Source organism: Mandrillus leucophaeus, unplaced genomic scaffold (genome assembly GCF_000951045.1).
Source record: "Mandrillus leucophaeus isolate KB7577 unplaced genomic scaffold, Mleu.le_1.0 Scaffold314, whole genome shotgun sequence".
In the NCBI taxonomy this organism is placed as follows: domain Eukaryota; kingdom Metazoa; phylum Chordata; class Mammalia; order Primates; family Cercopithecidae; genus Mandrillus; species Mandrillus leucophaeus.
The window spans coordinates 2,135,179-2,155,408 of NW_012103299.1; the positions used below are offsets into that span (position 1 = coordinate 2,135,179).

At 43.3% G+C, this 20,230-nt stretch overlaps 1 protein-coding gene across 4 annotated transcripts in view; it reads left to right on the forward strand.

Moving 5' to 3' along the window:
* The first annotated feature begins 6,226 nt into the window (after positions 1-6,226).
* Positions 6,227-20,230, forward strand: part of FBXW11 (F-box and WD repeat domain containing 11) — a 140,088-nt gene continuing 126,084 nt past the window's right edge. For 3 of the 4 annotated variants that reach the window (XM_011987708.1, XM_011987709.1, XM_011987710.1), the window contains exon 1: positions 6,227-6,642. In XM_011987708.1, the coding sequence (XP_011843098.1) occupies positions 6,598-6,642 (45 nt within the window). In that variant the 5' untranslated portion in view covers positions 6,227-6,597. The remainder of the gene's footprint in view (positions 6,643-20,230) is intronic. The other variant, XM_011987707.1, reaches the window with a different exon arrangement.

Sequence of the window (20,230 nt, forward strand, 5' to 3'; positions counted from 1 at the left end):
AAAAAAAAAAAAAAGTGGTCTCCCTGAGTCTAGTATTTTGAAGTAGCTCTTGTTTTGGTGTCTTTATTAGTTATCTATTGTTGTGTAACAGATTATCTCAACACTTAGTAGTTTAAAATAAGAATATTTGGCCGGGCGAGGTGGCTCACATCTGTAATCCCAGCACTTTGGGAGGCTGAGGCAGGTGGATCACCTGAGGTCAGGAGTTCGACACCAGCCATGGCCAACATGGTGAAACCCCATCTTTACTAAAAATACAAAAAATCAGCCGGGTGTGGTGGTGGGGGCCTGTAATTCCAGCTACTGGGGAGGCTAAGGCAGGAGAATCGCTCGAACCCGGGAAGCGGATGTTGCAGTGAGCTGAGATCACACCACTGCACTCCAGCCTGGGCAATAAGAGCAAAACTCCCTCTCAAAAAAAAAAAAAAAATTATTCTCTCATATAGTCTCTGTGGGTAAGGGATCCAGAAATGGCTTAGATGGGTGGTTCTGACTCAGAGTCTCTCATGAGGTCAAGACTATTGAATGGGGCCGGGGAAGCCACTTCCAAGGCGGCTCACTTACAGGCCTGGCAAGTTAGTGCTAGTTGTTGGCAGATGGCCTTAGTTCCTTACCACATGGACCCATCCACAGGACTGCTTGATTGTCCCTATGACCCGGCAGCTCACTTCCTCCAGTGTAAACGACCTGAGAGAAAGAGAGCAAAGAGGAAGCCACATTACTCTTATAATCTACTCCTGGAACTCACACCCCATCACTTCCGCCATGTACTCCATTGGGAAAATTTAATATAAAGAATTATTATGGAGGACTAAGTACAAACGGGGCAAAGACAACTGTAAAGAAACAGGGCAGGGCACAGTGGCTCATGCCTGTAATCCCAGCACTTTGGGAGGCTGAGGCAGGAGGATCACTTGAGGTCAGGAGTTCAGGACCAGCCTGGCAACCTGGCAAGACTCCGTGTCTACAAAAACTAAAAAAAAATAATTAGGCGTGTGGGGTGGCATGTGCCTGTGGTCCCAGCTACTCAGGAGGCTGTGGTGAGAGGACTGCTTGAGCCCATGACTTCATGGCTGCAGTGAGCTATCATTGTGCCACTGCACTCCCACCTGGGTGACATTGCAAGACCCTGTCTTAAAAAAAATAATAATAAAATAAATACAGAATTAGCAGTTACAGGGAATAGCCAATAACTTTAGGGCTAAGCAAGTGCCCAAGGAAGGAACAAGCTTGGAAGTCTCTTCATTCACCGCCCCCCACCCCTAGGCTGAGATTCAGACCTCACAGGAGAGAGGCTGGTTGTGGACCACCGCACAAAGTTTGCTTAAGAGTTACAGGAGGTCAGGCAGGGCGTGGTGGCCAACACCTGTAATCCCAGCACTTTGGGGGGCTGAGGCGGGTGGATCATGAGGTCAGCAGTTCAAGACCAGCCTGGCCAACATGGTGTAAACCCTGTCTCTACTCAAAATACAAAAATTAGCTGGGCGTGGTGGTATGCACCTGTAATCCCAGCTACTTGGGAGGCTGAGGCAGGAGACTGGCTTGAACCCAGGAGGCAGAGGTTGTGGTGAGCTGAGATCGCACTATTGCACTCCAGCCTGGGTGACAGAGCAAGACTCCAAAAAAGAGTTACAGCAGGTTGTGACCCAGCAAGGTGGCTCACGCCTGTAATCCCAGCACTTTGGGAGGCCAAGGCGGGTGGATCACCTGAGGTCAGGAGTTCAAGACCAGTCTCACCAACATGGTGAAACCCTGTCACTACTAAAAATACAAAAAATTACCCAGGTGTGGTTGAGGACGCCTGTAATCCCAGCTACTCGGGCAGCTGAAGCAGGTAAATCGCTTGAACCCAGGAGGCGGAGGTTGCAGTGAGCTGAGATTGCGCCATTGCACTCCAGCCTGGGTGACAAGGGCAAAACTCCATCTCAACAAACAAACAACCCCCCAAATTAGCTGGGTGTGGTGGCATGCACCTGTAATCCCAGCTACTTGCAGGAGGCTGAGGCAGGAGAATCTCTTGAACCTGGGAGGCGGAGATTGCAGTGAGCTGAGATTGTGCCACTGTACTCCAGCCTGAGCAACAGAGTAAGACTCTGTCTCACAAAAACAAAAAAAGCCCGGGCGCAGTGGCTCACGCCTGTATTCCCAGCACTTTGGGAGTCCAAGGCAGGTGGATCACGAGGTCAGGAGTTCAAAACCAGCCTGGCCAACATGGTGAAACCCTGTCTCTACTAAAGATACAAAAAATTAGCCGGGCTTGGTGGCGTGTGCCTGTAATCCCAGTACTCAGGAGGCTGAGGCAGGAGAATTGCTTGAACCCGGGAGGCAGAGGTTGCAGTGAGCTGAGGTCACGACCACTGTACTCCAGTTTGGGTGACAGGGCAAGACTCCATATATTTAAAAAACAAAACAAAACAAAACAGTTACAGGTCGAGGCTGGCAAGCAGGAAATTGCCTACTGAGGTGCCACTAAACTCACTGGGAAGCCACCACCCTCTGAATGCCCCAGCCCCCTTTGTGTGTGGGGAGGAAGGGATGGTTCTATAAGCCATTTGCTGCCATGTGCCACAGAGCAAGAAGGAAAAGAAAGTACACTGGAACCAGGATGAGAAGCCCTTCATTCTGCTGTGTTCCTCTAGTGCTCTCTACTGACAGAGTTAAACACAGTGCCAGCTGCCAGAGAAATATTTACAGGATCCTGCTCCAGTATCTCCAAGCATGGAAAAGAAGGGCAGATTTGGAGCTATGAGGTTATAAATTGATGACAGGCACACACATGTTCTGTTGCAGAAGAATGTATTTGATTACAGAGTGCTGTCCTGAGACCCCAGCAGGAGTGTTACATTGTATACAGTTTATGTTACGCACCATTGTGCCTTTCTACAATCTAAGGAATTCTGGGTTCTGAACTGGACCTCAGGGGAATCCCTTTGTTATGATCATGTCTTGCAAACCTCAGCCAAGAGCTATCTGAAACACTGTGGGAAATAGGCCTCAAGGTGTTCTGCCTTTGTCTAAGACCAAATCTAATCAACAGCTGCCATCAAGCCTGAAGCAGTAAGAGCACCTGAGTTCTTGTTTGAGACGAGGTGAGAGCAAGGTGATAAAGCCTTGGCTCGGCTAGGCTCTTATATACCTTGGATAAGACTTCTTTTTACCATATATACAGTGGTGTTTTTTTTTTTTTTTTTTTAAATTGTTGTTGTTTTGAGACAGGGTCCTGTTTTGTCACGGAAGCTGGTCTGGTACCCAAGCTGGTCATTCTGTCACCCAGGCTGGAATACAGTGGTGCAATCATGGCTTACTGCACCCTTAACCTCTCAGACTCAAGTGATCCTCCCACCTCAGCGTCCCAAGTAGTTGGAGCCACAAGTGTGAGCCACCATACTTGGCTAATTACTACGTATGAGTTTTTAACTCCACTGAGCTCCTGGAATTTGACCTAATAATATTGGTACTTTTTTCCTTTTAAGGCAGGATACAATTTTCTTTTCTTTTTTTTTTTTTGGTAGACCATGGTGCAGCCACAGAGATGGCAGCCCCTCTCCATGCTCCCAGGGATATGATTTTAATAACAGGAGAGAAACCTTGATTTATCTCCACGACAGTTCCAATGCCAGGGGATGCAAACTCAAATATCTATACAGGTTAGGGATGCAACTTAAATGAGTGAAGCATGCACATATAAGACAAAAAGGAGTGATGGCAACTGTGAAAAACCATAGAATATACGGTTAAATAAAGGTAGTTGCTATTTTAACTCCTGCATATTGTTGCCATGTAGATCTAATTGTCAGATATTCTAATTTTTCAAGAAAAGCTGGAAATTCAGATTTTTAAAACCTGAAACTATCAATTTTTTAAAACAGTAAAAAAGATGGTGTAGGATAAACATATGTATGTGAGGGGTCACATCCAGGTGTGACTCCTACCCCATGCCTGTTTTTATACCCCTGTACAATCCCTTCCTACACTAACTATGGGTTTGGCCATACTACTAGTTTTGGTCAGTGGGACATTACCAAGTGTGGTGCAACCAGAGGTTTGATAAGCATTTGTTCACAGGGGCTTGTCCTTTCTCAAGTCACTATGCAGACGTTTGAATGATAAAAAGCCACATGGTGGAGAGGCCCTAGAGGATGAAGTCATTTTGAATGCGATCCCAGCTGATTGCAGCCCAATTTGTAACCTCAGCTTATACCATGTGGGCCCGGGCTCAGCCCGGATTAGCCCACACAATTGTAAAATCATAATAAACCATTGTTATTCTAAGCTACTAAGTCTTGAGCGGTTTGTTGTGTTGCAATAGGTAACTGAAACAGAGGTCATATCTAACTCCTTTGTTCTACTAATGAATGTCCTAAGGGCCATAGTGGAAGGGACCGGGTGAAATTCGGATAGCAGGACAGTGGCAAGAACTTTCCAATTCTGTGCTCTTCCTATTGCTTTTCTTTCAATTCCCTTGGTGAAAAGCACCAGGTAAGGACTATGCAACTTCAAAGACTGCCTGCAGGGAACTTATACTGTGTCCTGAATGCATGCAAATTACTGTAACTTGGTCCTTGGTAATGGGAAGATTTCTAGGTCATCCAGCCCCTTTCACTTTATAGGTGCAGAGAATGCAAAAACAATTTGAGAAAGTGAAAAGCAGGCTCTGATACCTGGAAGCTGGCCTGGTACAATCAGACACGCCATGATGTTACTAGACCATAGCCTGGCCCTTATAGCTTGGCTTTGTGTTTTCCTGTAGAACAAAAACAATTCCAAAGAACATCAACATCAGACGAGGTCACTCTGTGACCATGATAGATCTAGACAAATACCAGACCACTCTATAATCAGGTCTAAACACAGATAAAAAGATAAAACCTGATGATTGTCCAAACCAGAAAAAATGACTCAACATCCCCACTTGGCTAATATGAGGGAGTTGCTGCTGCATTTTTTTTTTTTTTTTTTTTTTTTGAGACAAGGTCTGGCTCTATCACTCAGGGTACAGTGGAGTGGTGCGATCTCCATTCACTGAAACCTCCACTTCTTGGGCTCAAGCGATACTCCCACCTCAGCCTCCTAAGTAACTGAGATAGCGGGCGGGCACCACTAGGCCCGGTTCATTTTTGTGTTTTTTGTAGAGACGAGTTTCGCCATGTTGCCCAGGCTGGTCTGGAACTCCTGGGCTCAAGCAATTCGCCTGCCTCGGCCTACCAAAGTGCTGGGACTACAGGCGTGAGCCACCGCGCCCGGCCAGGCTGCTGTTTCTTTACCTCAATCTAGAATTCCCTTCTTCTAGGTAAGATGAACTGAGATGCTCAATCATGGAACGACCCTCTCTTCCTGACAGTATCTAATCCAGTGAAGCTTTCACTTCCTTAAACCTCTCCCAAATCACTAACAACTCTTACCGAGAAGCCCCATCTTTCCTCAATGTGTGTTCTCAGTCACTGCAACCAGTAACAAACCCAGTTTGTTCAACGACCCTTGTGTTCCTGGTGGGATTTGGTTAGAGGGCACTGACAGACCTAAGTTACACAGGTGGAGGCTGAGTTCACTAGAAGCAGTCTCCGCTTGTGTGTTCCTTCTTAGCCACTCTCTTGGTTAACGTCTGTCGTCCCTCTACCAGAATTAAGCTCCATGAGAACAGGGGCATGTTGTCTCTCATGTTCAGAGGTGTTTCTCAGTGGCTAGAACGGTACGCAGCAGAAGCTGGATGCTTAAAAAATAACCATTTTCTGAAAGAATGAATAAGGGGCTCGATATACGCAGGTTCCCTTTAATCTCTCAGCTCCCCGTAGATCGCGTGACATACAGACAGCACCACAGCACATTTCCCCAAACCCCCATTTTCCCGAAGAAATCTCGAAACCCTCACTCCCGGGATGCCCATCCTCTCAGAGCCTCTTCCCCGGGCAGAGTTTCTCTCACTCGCTGGTCCCTTCACACCTGAGCCCCAGGCCTATACACCTTCCTAACGCCCCTAGAACCCACCTGTCTCCACCATCTGCCCCTGCCAGCAGACACTGGCGGACGGGCAGCGCAGCTATCTAGGCGTCGAGTGGGCACTGCGGCATGGACTGCGCATGTGCGGAAATGGGTCGCACAAGCAGGATCTCCGACAAGTGAGGAGTTGCCTCGGAGTTTCCGTCCCGGTCTGGGCAGCCTTGGGCTGCCAGGAAGTCAGGAGAAGCTAGCCGGAAGGAGAACCCGGGCGCATGGCTTTCTGGGACACGTAGTCGTGGCGCTCTCGAGGCCCTACCATGAGCAAGCTCTTAACTCTTCAGGTGTGCAAGTCCTACGTCCACAGTCCAGTGCTACTGTCAGCTTGGAGTTCAGCTTCGGGCTGCCAAGAGCCAGCAGCCCGGTGTCAGAGGCTCGGTCCCACAACGCTCTGCGGGCCGCGGCGCCTGCTGGGAGGTGTAGTCCCCGCTCTGCGTACTGCGTTCGCCGAGGGGGAGGGCGGAGCTGCCGGCGGCCCGGGCGGGCTGGCAGCTAGAGTGGGTGCGATAGCCGCCTCCGCCTCTGCCGCCTCCGCCGTCGCCTCCTCCGCCCGGGCCGTTCGCTGCTGCGCGGGGAGAGCGAGGCGGGGCCGCCGGGGCCGCCATGGAGCCCGACTCGGTGATTGAGGACAAGACCATCGAGCTCATGGTGAGTGCGGCCCGCTGGACCGTCTGTGCTTCCGTCCGTCCGGCCCCGGGCGGGCCTGCCCACCTCAACGTCCGGTGCGAGGCCGGCTCTGGCCCTTCCCAGAAGCCTCGGCCCAGACCCGGGCCCCCAGCCTTCCCTGGCCTCGGACCCGGCGCGGGCTCCTCTGATCCCTCGACATCTCCGGCCGGTCCTGGCCCGGCCCCCTCTATGCCCCTCGTTTCTCCCCCACCCCCTGTCCCGTCTCCGGTCCCAGCTTTCGGACGACCCTCGCTCGTTTATGCTGTAGACTTAGGTCGCACTCGCTCTAGCACCCCATTCTCCTTCTTTTAGAAAGGGATTTTTTTTTTCTTTCCTCTGTTTCGGCCCAGGCCCGCACCGCGCTTGCAAGCTCCACTCAGGCCGAGTGAGGTGGTGGGAAGGAGTGCCGAGGAGATGGGTCAGGGCCGCCTGGGCCTCCGCTTCCTAGGAGGGGTCTCAGCACCCACTCCCCAGCCTAGGTCTGTGTGGATGCCAGGATAGGCCCTACAGAGCTGGGGGGCAGGGAGCTTTCGGGTTTGAAGCTGTGGCGGATAAGGAGGCCTCTTTCCCGGGCCCTTGTGGTGTCCGACTTCTCGGACAAAGGGTTTCCTACCCGGCGGAGAGGGATGTTTGCATAGCAAGGCCCCAGGTACTCTGGATTCCATCCCCCAGGAAAGAGAAGCCGTAACTTCACGTTTTCCAGAGCTGCTTTGGGAAATTGGGGATGAGTGGGGAGGGAGCCATCCTCATCACTGCCGCGAGTTCTTTCTTCTCAGAAAGAGAAAAAGGGGAATCCTTGGCCCCCGGGGGAAGCGACCACTCTTCTGTTAGAAACCACTGGCAGGCAGGTCAGACTCTCCGGTCCGTGGACAGCCTCCACCCTCCTCCGAAGCTTTAGGATTTGAAGCCAGAAGGGGGTTTTAGGAACAGGACCATGAGAGAGTGGCTAGAAGTGGATGATTTGGTGGAAGAAATAAAATATGGCAGATATTACTTGCCAATGTGAGCATTAGGGAAATCAAACTGGGCTCTGGAGAGTTGGGAAGAGGAAGTCTGCATCAGCAAATGGACATGTCCAGGATTTCTTCCTGTGGAAGCCTTGACAGTTTCTTTGTATCTCTCCTAACACGGTAACAACTTCTTCCCCAGGGCTGAGAGGAGAGAGGTGGAAGAATCTACTTAACCCAGCAAAATGTTTTCCTAGCCAGATTTTCTTCAATGTGAAAATGTTTATTGAGTCAGTGATTCCACTGGGTAGGGTTGGTGACATCAGAGCCACTTCCCCCATTTAACGCTATAAATAATAAATGGTGACACTGAAAGTCTGTTGGATAGCTGCATGGTTTCTGTGGATGGTGGTGTCTGGGGAGTTGAGATGCTTGCTTTAAAAATGGAAGTACGGTAGCATAAATATGGAGGCAGTTTAATGTTTGCTGTCCTTTGCGTAATTCACAGAACTTGACTTCTCTAGCATTCTTGAAAACTAGGAGGAAAAAAGAGAAACTGATAGTTTTTGATTTTTGCGTGCGTGTGTGTGTGCACGTGGGGTTGTTTTCAAAGGGATAATGTCACATGCTGAGTGATTTTTCCTTTTCAGCATAATTTATCATACTTGTAGTCAAGTGTTTGGTATTCTGTAACTTTTGTAGTGGGTTATTTTGGTAAATATCTTAAATCGACTAAGTATATTACATATTCTTAAAAATGTACACAGAGTGCATGTACTTACAACAGAAGTACTTCATATCGAAAAATTGTAACTTGGTGACTCTTTGAAATTGGCTGTTCCCAGCTCCTTGCATTTCTATTCCTTTTGAAAATAACGAAAATGTATTTATTTTCAAAAGAATTATAAGAAATACGTTGTAACCCAAGTCAGTGTATGGTAAAAAACAAACAAAAACCCAAAAAACCAAAAAAACCTTTGTCCTAAATTCACTGGCTTCCTATGCTTATAACTTAAAAAGTTTTGACTTTACATGCTAGCACTTAGATTTGATCTGAAAAGAGATTTCAACCTGTTAAGGACATTGGCTGTGGCCCAAATATATCAATTTTTGCCCCTGATTTTGCAGTAGGTTAGATATCCTTTCAGATTTGACATGGATAAACATGTTCCTGCACACAAACTGGGATTTAAACTGGAATTCTTAGAAAATTTTAACATAGAGTTCAGTTATATTACGATTAATTTTTAAAATGGCCTTTTATTTAAGGATTTTGATATTTCCTGAAAGGGATACCAGTTAAGACTCTTAGACAACCCTTATCGTAAATTAAATATATGTATTTATTTTAGTAAAATAGCACAGGTGCTTAACAACTGATTGAGTAAATCCAGAATCAAATGTAGGAATGATAATGCCTTAGAATCTAATTGCATGTGGCTTTCTGTTTTCACTGCGTTTAAATTACAGTTTCCAGAACTGGGTTAAAAATATTTTTTACATTGGTTTCAAGATAATCCGATTGATGGAAGAAAAGGGGTTAAACTGATGGTGTTTTGAAAGCCTAAAGCATGAAATATTTTTAGATTTTTATGAGTCAGCTTCAGTACTCAAATATTTGTGATTGTGCTGCTTGTACCAGTTTGGCACTTAATGCTTAACAAGATAACTTTCATTTGCTATTCCAAAGTGTGCTGTATTAAAAAGAGGAAACAGACTTCTTGGTTATGTCCCTTTTCTAATCTTCATCCCTCTGCTTTCCTTAATATTGATTCTTCTGTTTTTCCTTGCATTTTTGATAAGTATATTAGGAAATAAAGCTGGTAATAGCAGAATAATTAAATGTCTAAAATATAACCCCCCACTTTGACTCCTATCCCTGCCTGAGGCCTGGGTCCGCAAAGGGTGCTTCTCCTACTGACCCGCTCTATAGGATTCAGATTTTAGTATTACTTAAGTCTATAAACTCTTAATTTAGACCCAGAATTTACAGTTACTAATGGTAAATAATTTAACCACCAGATGACTGTTAGGGCCTTATATTGGCCCGGTGCTATACCTGTTAGTGGGCCTGTTTTTCCAAACTTCTGAGTTTGGTAAAGTTCGCCTTATGAATGAGGTAGAAAACTAGTAATTCGTTTTGGAAATATGTAAAGTTTATCAGGCTATGTTCAATGGACTTCATTGGGAAGAATGAGAACTGTACAGTATGTATCACATGGTATTTAACAACCCTTGAGTTAGGAATATGACTTGATTTTCAGGCACTCATCACTAGAAAGCACTCACAAGAGCTTCTGATTGGAAGAGAAAAATGATTAGATTACCCTGTAAGAAGACAGCAGAAATTGGTGCTATCACTTTAGGAAAGGTGATCCTGCCTCCTCTACAGGTGTGAGTGAATCCCCTCTTCCCTTTAAACAATTAATGGACAGTTTATAATTAATTGGTAAATGACTTCCCTTTTTGCTAAGTGACCTTAAGTGAGTCATTTCCTTTCTGTCTTATCTCTTAAGTGGCTGTATTACTTGTTGAATGAAGTAATATAGGTTAAAATACGCTGATCCTTATTAAGAAGGTGTGGGCAGGTGCGGTGGCTCATGCCTGCAATCCCAGCACTTTAGGAGGTGGGAGGATTGCTTGAGCCCAGGAGTTTGAGACCAGCCTAGGCAACATAGCAAGACCCTGTCTCTACAAAAAATAAAGAAAATTAGCCAGGCATAGTGGTGCACTCCTATAGTCCCTACTACTCAGGAGCCTGAGGTGGGGAGGATCTCTTGAGCCAAGGAGTTTGAGGTTGCAGTGAGCTGTGATTGTGCCACTGCACTCCAGCCTGGGTAACAGAGCAAGACGCTCTGGAAATGTCTTGTTTTCTTTTTGGATCATTTTTTTTTTCTTCCTGTCATTGACTTTCTAAGGGGGTGAGTGGGGTTGTTTAGTGACTTCATCAAGAAACTGGATATTACTTTGTCACCATCCTTCTCCTCATGTAGCACACCACTAGAGGTGCTGACTTACTGAATGCAGACTCAGTGGACTCAGGTTTCAATAGGGTCCAAATGAATAAACCACACACACACAAAAATTTATATAAAATATATGGACCTCACTGACCTGCCTAAAGAGGCTGTGGCCCAAATATATCAATTTTTGCCCCTGATTTTGCAGTAGGTTAGATATCCTTTCAGATTTGACATGGATAAACATGTTCCTGCACACAAATCTTGGCATTCTGGGCTCTTGACAGCTATAGTCTGTCTCCTGCAAACAGAGAGCTAGCCCAGGAGAATCGCCTGGCCATTACATAGATTCACAAAAGAGCACATGTAGGCCTTTTACTAGTGTTGTTTGAGCCTATGAATTCTAGAAACAAAATTATCTGCCTTGTAAGATCTGTGGGATCCTGGATTCCACCTTGTGATATTTGTTCTTCATAGAAAAGAAAGCATTTCAAGTCCTAGTGATTCCAATTCCAATCTTCCTTTGTATTTCATTCTCCCTTATGGCTTTTCTGCCTACTTTCCTTGCTTGCTGTATATTCTAGCCAACGCATGGAGGACCATGGTCTTCCAAATTCTGCTCACACGTTTCCTTTGTCAGCATTGATAGAAATGGACCTAAGCCCATTTATTGAAGGCTACTGATGTTTATCAAAAGGATCTAATAGGTGGTTCTCTGGCCCAATTGGCTCAGGTTACCTCTCAGCAATCTTTTCTTTCATTTATGCTAATGAAGTCCTGTCCACCCCAATAAAACACAATAGGTGCCACCTGTTTTGATGTTAGTTTATATTATGGTAGCAGATACCATCTTGTTTTTGTGTCTGTATAGCACTGCCTATATGACACTCATTGTTAAATGAAATGAATGAATTCTGGCACTTTGTATTTATCCTGTAGCACTTAACATATTTCAGGCTTGTATTATAGTTACCTGTTCGTGTCCTCTGTTGAATGATAAACTCCTCATGGGAAGGGCTGGGGCCATATTTATCTTCCTGTGACACACCGTTCCTTCATACCACACGGCGTCGTCTTTGTGGTAGGCTTTCAGGAAATGTTGGGTTGAATTTTCCTGGTGATCATTTTCAGACATTAATGCCTTTTGCCTGTGTCTTAACTATCCTCTTTTCTAAGCATTTTCACCCACATTACTAATCCACACAATAATCAGTTCCTAAGTTTTATGGGACTTACGTCATCCTCTGTATTATAAAAACTTGTGGTTGCGCCTAAACTCTTCTTCTAGAGGCTGTGTTTGATTGCCCTGTTACCCCTTCACAGGGCTCAGCATATGGGTGCTCAATATGGATTTAAATTAATGTTAGGTTTTCTTTTTTTCATGCAGTGAAACCTTTTAAGATTTCCTTTTGAATATCTTAAGACAAAGGTAGAGATGAATAGAGAAGTAAGATGGGGAGGGGGAAGAGGTGGGTGGTGTGTGGTTCATAGGACGTCCATAGACACAGTAACCTTTATTTACAGACTTTCCACACATACAGATTGATTTACATAGAACTCAGAGAGTGGTTGTTAGCAAAGAATTGAGGAAACTGAATACTTTTTACATCAGTTGGTGCAGGTTTGCCAAATAGTTGATAAGCTCCGAGGGCTCCATGACCTTAGAAAAGCATGATTTAGCAGAAAGGGCATGGGCTTTGAAGTGAAACACCTGAGTTTGTATCCTAGCTCTGTCACTTGCTAGCTGTGTGACCTAAAGAAAGGTAACCTTTCTGCAGTATGATTTTATTATACGTAAAAATAAGAAAACTTAGGTATTGGTCTGAGTTGTTGGGAGGATTATATGAGAGAGGTGTGTGAAAGGACTTTGCAGAGGCTTGCTTTTCTTCAAATGCCGACCATACTAACTTTCCCCACAAGTACAGGGACCTTAAAGCAAAGTCAAGACAGATGGTGTGGAAAAGGTTTTTATTTATTTCTCCTGAGTTGCGCACGTATTTATTTGTGAGGCTTTACAGAAGACTAACATTTGGTTGCTTTTAGCCATACATTTAATGAGCCATCTTTGGGAGAAACAATGAAATCATACAGAGACAATACTGTCTTGGAAAATCTGGGAGGTACTATTACAGTGACTACCAATTTGGCGTAATTAGGTCTATGCTGTAACTACAGGGAGAACCCCCCCAGTCCTATTTTTATACCTGGTATCCTGACAGAAAGAGACTGGTGATTAGTTTTTGTTGACATTGAGCGTTGGGATTTATGTGTAATCGGTTTAGTTTAGACTGACAAATTGTGATTTTTGAATTCTTATTATTATCATCATCAAAGCTGATGGTTTTGACCTTAACAGAATAAGCAGTGAGAATTCATACAAGATTTCCTTATGAGTTGTATTGTTCATTGAATTAGTTGACAATAGGGGAAGAAACTTGTTGGTTAAGAATGTGCTCATTACCCTTGGTTAGTTTCTGCTGATCACAATTGCTTAAGAGGAAGTTTGTCTTTGTAGGCAAATGAGAGACAGACCAGGAAGACCTGACAATCCAGTAGGGTGTCTCTAACCTGGTTCTTACTGTTTCAATGAAACTAAAAGATGGAAGAGTTCTGTGATGTCAGCGGGAAGCATTTTTCGGAAATTCCCTCTCAGGTTGAGTCAACAATGAAGATCTTCACAAAATGGAAAGCTGTGAAGTAGAAACACTGGGACATTAACATGAAAAATGAAAAAAAAAAAAAAGCTTTGGCTCTTTGGCTTGTGATAGAGACGTGTGTAAATATAAGTATATTGAATGTAGGAAACCATTGTATAGTAAAAAGCCTCTGATCCACAGAAGAAAAAGAAAGACTGAGGTTCTACTATTGTGAAAAAGGAACTTGAGTAATTTTTAATGTTTTTTTTTTAGGAGTTAACTTGAGAACATTGAACCGGTTTTGGTAACTAACAATGAAATATATTTTGGCTCTCTGAAATGACTACATGATAGATTCAAAGAGAAAGGGGGCAGAGGGGCAGGAAGAACTCAGTCCTGATACTCTCACTTGGCATCTGTTAATCTTTGTATTACTAGCATAAGGCCTGCCAGCAATTAGGCATTGAAGAAATATATATACATATATATATATATATATTTTTTTTTTTTTTTTAAGGGAAGGGAGAAAAATTAACTCAGTAGTACAGGAGAAAAGCCTGAGGATTCAAGAGGTCCAGAAATGAGTCTGTTTAGTCAAATTGCTGTGGTTGTGTTTTGCTATAACTTGTTTTGCATTTTGGATAGTTGTACCTTGAAAAACGTAGTATACTGTTTTAGCAGTTAGCTACTGGCCATAGTTCACTAGCTACTTTTGTCAAAATTGGGTTTCCAGTTTATTCTTAGGCTTAAGAATAATACCACTTAATGGGAAAAGCTTGAGACCTCATTATTTGCTTGGGATTTTACTTTTGTGATCTCCTTAAAGTTGTGAGTCTTAAGGTATTTTCATCCGATTGTTATAGTGAGGTTAATCATAGACCGGCGTTTCAGTCACTTTAATTGCTTTACCTACAATATGAACAATCAGAACATCTTTAAGAGTCATTGCCTGTGGACTGTCAACACATCTTAGAATTTAAAAATTACTTGGGTTCAGCTGGATTTGAGTTTCTTTGTCACAGTCACAATCTTTGCTGCTAAACACAAAGACTACCTGAGTACCATTATAGTGTGTCTTGCCACAATCTTTTTTTTTTTTTTTTTTTTTTTTTGAGATGGAATCTTGCTCTGTCGCCCAGGCTGGAGTACAGTGGCACAATCTCGTCTCACTGCAACCTCTGTCTCCCCGGTTCAAGTGATTCTCCTTCTTCAGCCTCCCAAGTAGCTGGGATTGTAGGCATGTGCCACCAGGCCCAGCTAATTTTTGTATTTTTAGTAGAGGCAGGGTTTCACCATGTAGGTCAGACTGGCCTCAAACTCCTGACCTCAAGTGATCCGCCCACCTTGGCCTCCCAAAGTGTTGGGACTATAGGTGTGAGCCACCGAGCCCAGCCTATAATATGTTTTGTTTTAGCATTAATTTTGTAGGTTTTAGGCTGGGCATGGGGACTCACACCTGTAATCCCAGCCCTTTGGGAGGCCAAGGTAGGCAGATCGCTTGAGCTAAGGAGTTTGAGGCCAGCCTGGGCAACATGGTAAAACCCTGTCTCTACTTAAAAAAAAGAAAAGAAAAGAAAAAAATATCATGGGCCTTACCATTGCATGGCTCTCTGTTAATTAAATGCTTCTTTAAGTGGCAAGATCTAGGGAATTAACCCGTTCGGGATGGCCCAACTGATTAATCTAGGCTGAAATATTTGCTCTTCTGTATTTTCATAGTACTCCATTTTCATGTTAATTAATTTAGGACCTTTGAGAGTAAAGCTTGATTTCTTCTCCTCCCTCAGAAATCATGGGCTTTCTGACCCTTGAACTGTGGAGTCCATAGTGCTCCATGAAAAGGGCATGGGCTCTACTACCTAGCAGATGTGGGACTTTGGACAGGTTACTTCTTTCTGCTCATCTTTTTTGAGAATTAAATATGGGTAATTAATGTGAAGGACTTAGCCAATTAGTAGCTCTTCAGTAAGGTAGGTATTACTATAATTACTGCAGGAGCGTTTTGGCTGTAATGTAGCAATTGAGGAAGTAGCAAATTTATGTTTGAGTAAGTTCAGTCTTTTTGTTTTTATCTTTGTTGTCCTGTTGAATGCCTTTTCTCTCTCCCTTTTAGTTTAGAATTTGCAGTCTGAATTGGTAGAAAAAGAATGTTGATATAATGTGGATAGGACTTAATATTTAATAGTGTCACCTAGTAAATTGTTTATTAGCATTCTTTATGATTTTTCCCAGTTTATCTGATGATTGGCCATTGTACGGGACTGGCCTTTATTGAGTCAGAAGTTCACTCTTAAGTTATATGTTTTGAAGCACACTGTATTTTAGGTAGAGGATTTGGGTAATACGTAGATAGGATGTCTTATATGGTAGCAAACCAAAACATTTCTTTGTTAGATATGTAAATAAATATCTTTATGGTAGATATTTGAGCCCTCTCATATCATTATTTTTGGCTGACAAACTTTTTATAATGGTGGAGGAGCTATCTTAGAAAATGGATAAGAAAGTTCAGTGTAGCTGAATGATCTAGGACAATTTATATGGATGATAGGGTAAGTTTTTTTAGCTGCTGTCATTTGGAAGTTGCACGCTATTTAGTCATGAGTAAATATTAATATTAGGGATGTTCCACTATTTGTTATGAGTTTTGTATCCTTTCAACACAGAGGTGAGGAATGCTGCTGCAGGCATTTTATGCCAAATAGCTGACTCAGGGGTTATAACTTTTTTCCTGTGCTTCAGATCCACCATTCCATTGACCCTTCCTTCCATTTCTTGGAGGCTGTCCTTTGCTGCTGGTGCCATGGTGGGTGTATGGATTGCTTTCTGTCTTTCAACAGTTACCGAAGTGCATGTTTGGGATTTTGTTGAAGAAAGCTGGATACAGTAAACGGAAAGAATCTTGGAAGATGCTTGACTGCTGTCTTTTCTCAGACTAGTCTGAAAGGGAAAACCCCCATTCATTCTGGATTGGTGGATCTGAAGTACAAAATATTTTCCAGGTAAGCAATTACCCTGTATTGTTTTGTTTTGTGGAACTCAACTCGCTGAAAGAAATTTTGAAAAATATTTTTCAAATATTTGTCCATTAATAGGGAAAGGGAGAAATATTAGATGTTTGTGCGTAGTGTCATGTTTGGCCATGTTTGGGTGTGGATCAGTGAAGGTATATGTGGCTGAATTGCTGGTGAAAACTTTGTTTGCAGTTATTATTATTTTGAGACATTCTGTCGCCCAGGCTGGACTGCAGTGGCATGAACATGGCTTACTGCAGCCTTGACCTCTTGGCCTCACACGATCTTCCCGCCTCATCCTCTCAGGTAGCTGGGACCACAGGCATGTGTCACCATGCTCAGCTAATTTCTTTTTTGTAGAGACAGGGTCTCACCATGTTACCCAGACTGGTCTTGAACTCCTGGGCTCAAGTGATTTGCCTGCCTTGGCCTCCCAAAGTGTTGGGATTATAGACATGAGCCACCACGCCTAACTCAGTTATTTTTACGTTAAGCCCAAATAGTTTTTATTCATAGTCTGATAGGAAATACAGTAAACAGGGACATATATTGTTTAGGGAATAGCTTGTAAAATATGGAAAACAAATGGTAACTTTGAGGCATTCTCACATGATTTATATAATAGTTAATACCCGTTCAAAATATTTTTTGCAGTTTCACGTAAAGTGATTTTATTCTGAGGTCTCTAGGAGGGTCTTCTTGGGGAGGTTTACTAACTGTAGCAACTGCTTATTGAGAACATGTGCTGCATGACAGTTACCTTTGTATGCACTTTACCTATACTACGTAATTGGCACAGTGCTTCACCTGCATTTTACAGCTAGTGAAATGGAGCTCATGAGCATAAAGTGCCAGTTTCTCAGGTCATGCAGCTGGTAAATGGTAGAACCAAGCTTTAAACTTGGGATTAGGTGTCCTCAAAGTTCTCACTCTTTCTGACTTATTACACTTACTGAAGTTTGTACTTCAACCTTTAAATTTTCAAATTGCCTGTCTGTAAGAGCAAGGTGTGATTTTCTTCAACACGTTTCCACTCAAAGAACACATGCTGGGTCATTGTTGGCATGGCATTTTAATCATTTAATATGATTAAATGCTTGCTTACTGAAAAATCAGATCTTCAGTCAGTTCATCAAGTGAACATAAAGGTAATTTAGGGAGTAGAGAGACAGTGCATTTAAATACAAGATGTGCTTTATACAGGGAAGTATCACTTGGTTCAGCGAACTCAAACCTGTATCTTCTCAGTTCCTCCTCAGTATTTATTATTTAAATAGCTCAGTAGCTCATTATGTAGGCTTCTTTTGGCCTGTGGTTTGTCATCCTTACAAGTAAGGCATTGTCAGGCAACATTCTTGAAAACATGACTTTTTTCGGTATTTAATATTCTTTCTGGAGAACATCCTACTCCCTTTCATCTTAAAAAAATCTCTTTTTATTATAGATGGACACTCTGACTTTGTGATCCTTGTTTTAGTTTTAGTTGAATACTTTCATATTTGCTAATGTTTCTCCTCTGGTGAGATTGTGGCTTACTGCAACCTTTGCCTCCCAGGTTCAAGTGATTCTGGTGCCTCAGCTGCCCAAGTAGCTGGGATTACAGGCGCGTGCCACTGTGCCCAGCTGATTTTTGTATTTTTAGTAGGGATGGGGTTTCGCCATGTTGGCCAGGCTGGTGTCGAACTCCTAGCCTCAAGTAATCTGCCTGACTCGGCCTCCTGAACTGTTGGGATTACAGGTGTGAGCCTGTAATTGTCTTCTGAAGGATAGTCAGGACAGTCAGGTGGTGGTGGTGGTGGTGGTGGTCATGGTACTAGTAGGAGAAGTAATAGTTAACACTGGGCACTTATTATTTACTGGGCATGATTCTAGATATTTTATACTTATAAACTTATTTTATCCTTATACAGGTTGAGTATCCCTTGTCTAAAATGCTTGGGATCAGAAGTGTTAAGAATTTTGGATTTTTTTCAGATTTTCAAATATCTGTTGTATACTGATTCAGCATCCCTAATCTAAAATCTGAAATCCGAAAAGTTTCAATGAGCATTTCCTTTGAGCGTCATGTTGGCACTCAAAACATTTTGGATTTTGGAGCACTTTGGATTTTGTATTCTTGGATTAGGGATACTCAACCTGTAGTAACCTCATGAGGTAGGTACCATTATTTCCACCCTACTGGTGAGGAAACTAAAGGGTAGAGTAGTTAAATAACATGCTCTAGATCACACATCTTGTAAGGGACAAAGGTGAGATACGAACCCCGGCAGTCTGGCTTCAGAGAATGTGCTTCTTACCTCTATTCTATATTATCTGTAGATTAGAGAGTATCATGCAGTAATAGAGGGGTGGAAGTCCTAAAGACTAAAACTATATATTCTGATTTCAAGAAATCATTGCAAAAGGAAAGGAAACAGTTTTATATATTTCTTATCTTCTGTAGAAAACAGTCTAGCTCTCAGGTTCTGCATTAGCCATCTAGGGCTGTCAGGCTGTTTCCTAAGGCAACTTGGAATAGGTTAGTTCGAGGTTACATTTTAGTACAGTGCTGTCCCATAGAACTTTTTGCAGTGATTGAAATGTTCAGTGTCTGCACTGTTCAATATGGCAGTTTTGAAGTGTGGCTCAAAGTAACTGAATTTTTAATCTTAATTTTAATTAAATTGACATTTAAATAGCTACATGTGGAGATTATAACCTGCCATCATCCTAGGTCCAGTCCTTGGTTTAATACTCACAGAAATTTGATCTGCTGAGCAGGCCCAAACATCCCCTTATCCCAGGGTTGGACTAACATTAACCAACCTTACAAGACTGATGTGATATATTGAACTTTAATTATCTTTCTCCTCATTGCTCTTACTCCATCTATTTATTTATTATTTTTATTTTTTTTTTTTTTGAGACAGTCTGTCACTCTGTCGCCAGGCTGGAGTGCCGTGGCGCGATCATGGCTCACTGCAACCTCCGCCTCCCACGTTCAGTCAATTCTCCTGCCTCAGCCTCCTGAGTAGTTGGACTACAGGCGCACATCACCACACCCAGCTGATTTTTGTGTTTTTAGTAGAGAGGGGGTTTTACCATTGTTGGCCAGGATGGTCTCGATCTCTTGACCTCGTGATCCACCCACCTGGGGCTTCCATAGTGCTGGGATTACAGGCGTGAGCCACTGCACCCGGCCCAGTATATTGTTTTTTGATAGGCAGATTTACTTACTAGGTCCTAATTAATATGCTAGTTTAATTTTTTCAAACAAGTCAGAGAGATCTGAAGACTCTAGCCAAATGACTGGAGTATTCTCTTCATATAAGAAGACTTCATCAGGGAAGAAAGTCGTCTTTGCTGGCCTGGGACTGAGACACCCTCTTTCAACTTACTTTTAGGGATGGTGGTTTTTCCCTGTGGCAAAGCCTCTCGACTCTTCTGCTTGCTGTTGCTTCCCAGATCCTTTTGTGATTAATGCATTTGTTTTTAGACAGATTAGTACATTCAGCTTGAATGCACCCTTGACTTATAGGTCTGAGAAGCCCTTTGTTTTCATTAAAGTTCCTTTGTCACTGCTGTAATCCATTTTGTGTTCATTTGCAACTCTGAGAAAACAGTTGAATTTTCCTTGCTTCCGTGTGACGTCTTTATATTAAAGTGAGTTCAGTTTGGGTTATGGCGAATTTGAGTTGCCTGTGGATGAATTGTCTAAGAAGAGAAGTATCTAGTAGGAATACTGGCCTGGAGTTCATTAGAGAAGGCGGGGTTAGAGAGAAATACTGGGAAGTTTTTAGGTGCAGTGGTAGCTGACTAGACTTTAGTACAGTTATATGATTCCTCAGAGTATAGACCGAAGAATGTATGGGAATGCCAACATAAAAGAATGGGCTACAGCTAAGGTCAGAACCTGAGATCATATGTGATGTTGACCAAGAGGTGTTATTACCACCCTCTCCTTTTTTCTCTTCCCCTTCCCTTCCCTTCCCTTCCCTTCCCTTCCCTTCCCTTCCCTTCCCTTCCCTTCCCTT